The sequence below is a fragment of the Nannobrachium achirus genome (assembly GCF_963921795.1).
Source record: "Nannobrachium achirus genome assembly, chromosome: 5".
In the NCBI taxonomy this organism is placed as follows: domain Eukaryota; kingdom Metazoa; phylum Chordata; class Actinopteri; order Myctophiformes; family Myctophidae; genus Nannobrachium; species Nannobrachium achirus.
Window position 1 is genome coordinate 42430561 of NC_137814.1, and position 5592 is coordinate 42436152.

A 5592-nucleotide genomic window follows, 5' to 3' on the forward strand; every position below is an offset into this window, starting at 1 on the left:
TGTAGGCTACGCTTCAGGATGCTTTTTGGAGCTTAGCTCCTTCCAGGAGCACAGCTAAAAAGCAATAGTTAAGTCATAATCTTTTGTAAAGCCCCATTTTTGAGCGGTGGTAAACCACTCCATAGAGTGGCTGTGCGTGCATGTGTCTGTAGCCTTTTTCCTCAGCGTTTTGCCATAGCAAAACGTGTGTACGTAGCATCATGTTTGTCTAGTGATGTCATCATCATGTGTCTGTAGCCCTTTTCCTCAGCGTTTTGCCATAGCAAAACGTGTGTCTGTAGCATAGCCTGTACATCCTAGACTCAAATCCCAGTCCGAAGACGTTATGCAAGCACGACCACCGCTCACTTCACATTGGGTGTGATTTTTATTTTCATTTCACTTAAAAGGGTCCTCCCCACCATGTGCCAGGGCAGCTGTTTGTTCAGTTGAGCCAGTTGTGGTTGTGGTCAACAGACCAAAAGCGGGGCAGGTGGCGGGGCTTCATGGTGGTGAGGAAATGTTGTCTCCATCGACGCTCCAGCTCCATCAGGCCTCGCAGGCCATTCTCTGCGTTGGCGCTACGGACCACCTTCAGCCCATGGGGCACGTAGGCCCTATGCAGCGCCTCTGGACTTAGCTGCGCCTCACCCTGCACACCTTCCGTCTCGCCATCGCTATAAAACCCTCTAACGACAGCCTCAAGCTCCTTACGTCGCTCCTCTGGCAGTCTGTACTTGGCATTGCCAAGGACCTTAGCAGCCGAGCGCACGGACCACCGGTCGCGCTCTACCACCACGCATGTCTGGGGGGCGTCGTACTCCTTAGCCAGCTGTTGCTTGAGCATGTCGCTGTGGACGTCAGAGGCGGCATGGCAGCATCTGCACATCAGCTGGATGTCATGGGAGGAATGCTCTCTCTGCATCTCTTTGGGGAAATGACGCGAGTACTCACGTGGCACAATGTATTTCCTAGCATACGAATCAGTTTTGCCACACACAACGCAGAGATTCTCTTTGGGCTCGAGATGGTAATCAGAAGTATAATGTCTAAGCGGCAACCTTACTATGAAAGGGACTTCGCTCTGGAGCTCCCCTATTCCTTTGGACACGAAATATGCGGCTTTCTTTTTGCTACAGTAGCCTTGGAGCTGGCCGTCTGGGGTAATAAGTCTGCAGTTTTCATAGTTAGGAGATTTCCTGCCACCATGCCACACACCCAGTGACTTTCTCTTATCCTCACGAGGGTCTGGGACTTGCTGATCTCCAGACTCTGGGCTATCGTTCTTCACGAGTCTCCGTCTCCGCTCTCCACCTGCGAGTTTCTCCTCTCCGTCTAAATCCAGCCATTGTCTGAAGGGCACGTCCAGCAGGCCCTGGCATGGGGCAGCCAGCTGAGAGTAGGTGCTCCCAGTAGTTGTCGGGGAGCTGGCTTCAGGATCAAGGCCTAGGAGATGGAAGAACAGGGCAATGGAGACCTGGGCATCTCTGGCTGCATAGGTCATCTGCTCCGGGGTCAGCTGGTCAGCCTCCCAGTCACTGCATCGCAACTCCAGGGATTTGTCCAGAGACACGTTCAACACCTCTGCAGCCAGCGACTGTAGACTGAGGCCATTATTCCATGTAACTTGCCTCCGTCTTAAAGCAAGGTAGCGCAGGTCGACCGTGCGCCCCAAAGACAGACCGTAGTCCCGAGTCAGACGCTCCCCGTCTTCGTAGCAGCCCACGCCGACCTTCAGGATATGGCGGTCGCGGAGAACTTCAGTCAGGCCGAGTGGGATGGACTGCTGGCCACCACGAAAGGACACCAGCCGCACCAGCACACAAAGCCCTGAGTAGGACGCAATCTGCAGCAGGGAGACTGCAGAGGTTTTGTCGTTTACTGAAACCCATTCACAGTCGAGGCCGAGGACTGGGAAGAGGGACAGTTCCTTTTGCAGCGAGGGCCACAGATGGTCCCAATGTTCTTCAGAGCTCACTATCACTGGCTTCACTCCCAGCAGCCGCGGCTCAGGATTGGGCAGCCCAACAGAGGGTGACAGTTGTGCAGTTGCAGTTTGACAACTAGACTGCACTCTGTCGAGGTGCCAACATTCATCTTGTGCTCTCATAGTCACTTTCCAAAGAAAATGACAAAGGGAAGGGCTGTTATTCAAAGGCTGGGACTAGGACCCGCCGCAGTGGTGTCCGAGTAGACTTAAAGCCAGTAGAGGTATCTGGGTTGTAAGGCCAGATACCCTGGTTTGTATGGGAATTGAAGGTTTGTGAATGGTAGAGTTTGGAGAATCCGGAGAATGCAGGCCCTCTTTATACCCTTCGGTATGGTCGGTTGGTCGAGTCATACCTATGATGTCAGAACTAGTCAGCTATATCCATATCTGGAGTCTGTGATGTCAGACGTGGAGGTATCAGCCAGCTCCATGGAGATCCAGGTGATGATCCAGTCATCTCCATGTATGGCTATCCAGGGCTTGATGAGGTCAGTGTTGTGATCTCCATATATGGAGCTAGCTGATGTATGGCCTTGCCCTACAGTATATACCCATCCACATCAAGCATCTATACTGGAGCAATTGGTGGCAAACCTAAACCAGAATGTTTAGCTACATATTCTCACAAACACCTCTCACAAACATAGCCACCACGTCGAACAAACGTGAAAATTTACAACTGTCCACATTTTAAACATGCCACTCTATTTATTTCAATTTAACAACATCTCGCCTCACGCAGAGCAGCCAGTCCTGACATAGTATTCTGAACATTCTGGCCAGTGCTGAAACGTCAAAATGATCATCAGGGTATCAAGTTACAGAGGGAGGGAGGGGGAGGGAGGGGGGAGAGGAGCTGAGCAGAGTAGAGTATCGAATTACAACAGAGGGGTGTGTGTGTGTGTGTGCGTGCGTGCGTGCGTGCGCGTGTGTGTGCGCAAGCGTTTTTTTTCCCCCAAAAAATTTTTTTTTCAATTTTTTTTTTTTCAAAAAATTTCTTTTTTCAAAAAATCTTTTTTCAAAAATCTTTTTTTTCTCTAAAAACTTTTTTTTTCAAAAAACTTTAAAAAAAAATTTTTTTCTCAAAAAACTTATTTTACTCAAAAACATTTTTTTTCTCAAAAAAAAATTATTTCTCAAAAAAAGATTTACCCATATTTGGCCATTACACACACCACACTGCCGCAACATGGCGGTGAAGGCCGCGCAGCGGCCTGAACTCTAGACTTCTAGTATTGTACACTTATTGGTTTGTGGTGACGTCACAAAGAACTCTCCCGTTTCAATACATGTCAAAACCTCAGCAGAGTTCTTTATTTGAGACGAGCGGTCCTGTTGTTATTGAGAGTCAAATAAAAGACCATTATTGGAGAACTAGAAAGAAGCAATTGGCAAAGTTGAGTTAAATTAACATTGATTTTACAATAATAGATTGGGGTCTCAGAGATAGAAATGCCATTAAATGGGGGTCTGTAGCCTAATAATGCATGTCAAACTAGGGGGCCATGAAATTAAAATGGTTGAAAATCACTGCTATTGCCATTAAAAAAGATTTTCTGCGGGGGTCCGCAGTCTAATGAGTGTCAATTTGGGGGTCCTTGACATTTTTTTAATCTATCTATAAATGCGAGAAGTCTCTGCATGCGTGCGTGTCTGCGTGTCTGTCTGTAATCCGCGTATCTGGAGAACCGTTCGTCCCACCGGCTTCAGATTCGGCACGCGCGTTCCCCGCCGCGGCACGGAGTGCAGTGCCGGGCCTTGACCCGACCCGACGCGCGGTTTTCCCTAACCGGCGCGAAAAGTTCGGAATCTCCTTATGCGGGCTGATTGTTGACATCAGGCTGTTCCGGAGGAAATCGGCGCAAGCGCTGACTCATTGTGACATCACTTCATAAAAGGCTCTGACATCACGTACGCCACATGAGTCAACAAAAAATCTCTGTGAGTGTGTCTGTATGTATGTAATCCACGTATCTCGAGAACCCTTCGTCCCACCGGCACGCGCGTTCTCCATATATGGGTATAAAATGAATGCCCCCATATATGGGCATAAAATGGATGCAGACAGACAGATACAGATATCTCCATATATGGACATAAATGGACACAGGCAAACAGATGGTCAAAGATCTCCATATATGGGCATAAAATGGACGCACACAGACAGATACAGATATCTCCATATATGGGCATAAATGGACACAGGCAAACAGATGGTCAAAACGGGTCCTATGACATATGACAACAGGTATAATGAGGTTTGCATTAAAGGGGGAACCGGCACTGTGTCTGCAACACAGTCGGAGGCACAGACAGATACTCCATATATGGGCATGAATGGACACAGGCAAACAGATGGTCAAAACGGGTCCTATGACAACAGGTATAATGGGGTTTGCATTAAAGGGGGAACCAGCACTGTGTCTGCAACACAGTCGGAGGCACAGACAGATACAGAGATCTCCATAATGGGCATAAAGGGACACAGACAAACAGATGGAGGAGGAGACAAACATAAGACAAGCAACAAAGAGTGTGACTGGGAGGACATCGATGATGCAGATTTAAATTACTTTACAGCTTTTGCTGAAGAGAACAAGGATCAGTAGTGGAGATCTGGGTTGGCTGAGTTGCAGACGGAGGAGACAAACATAAGACAAGCTAAATCAACAGCACAAGACTGAAAAAAAACAAGTTCTCCAAAAAAACTCAAGCTGAATTCACTCTCCCGCTCCAAAAAAGAAAAAGAAAATAAAAGAGACAAAGACAAACATAAGACAAGCAACAAAGCGGGGGACTGGGAGGATGACTTGAATGATGCAGATTTAAGCAGGCTGCATATTCTGCTTAAAGAGGAAACAAACAAAAAGCGACAGAGATCTCATATATGGGCATAAAATGGACGCAGATAAACAGATATCTCCATATATGGGCATATATGGGCATACAATGGACACAGAATCACAAAGATCTCCATATACGGGCATAAAAGGGACACAGACAGACAGATACAGAGATCTCCATACTGTATATGGGCATAAAATGGACGCAGATAGACAGATAACTCCATATATGGGCATATATGGGCATAAAATGGATCCAGAACTATATCTGCAGTGATCTCCATATATGGACATAAAATGGACGCCGACAGACAGACAGACAGATACAGATATCTCCATATATGGGCATAAATGGACACAGGCAAACAGATGGTCAAAACGGGTCCTATGACAACAGTATAATGGGGTTTGCATTAAAGGGCGGGGCATTCATTCCCTATTTACATCGTTCCCGAGTTGGCCAGGTCGCCGACTGCGGCCCAGTGTCTAGTTTATTTAATTGAGGTCAGGAAACATCTTTTTTTGTTGTCATAAGACCCCACAAATAATGTAGGGACCCCTGGAGGTCTCAACTCCCAGTTTGTCACCCACTAGAATAGAACATGCATCTGGGATATTGCGCACAGACATCAGTCTATCTGATAAAGTAGATGTCAGTCCTATAATCATAACAAAGGGGTTCCAGGGTCCCAGCAAACTGTGTTAATTTAGCAAACATCAGTTTAACCACTTGAACCCTATATCGGTTCTTCGAAAATATTATATGTGTATATATATATA

At 47.1% G+C, this 5592-nt stretch overlaps 1 protein-coding gene across 1 annotated transcript; it reads right to left on the minus strand.

The window, feature by feature from the left end:
- Positions 1-424: 424 nt before the first annotated feature.
- Positions 425-2089, minus strand: LOC308285082 (exonuclease 3'-5' domain-containing protein 2-like; the record flags this gene model as incomplete). Its single annotated transcript, XM_080725802.1, has 1 exon — positions 425-2089. One exon carries the CDS (start codon positions 2087-2089, stop codon positions 425-427), a length of 1665 nt encoding a protein of 554 aa, XP_080581928.1.
- Between the last annotated feature and the right edge of the window lie 3503 nt (positions 2090-5592).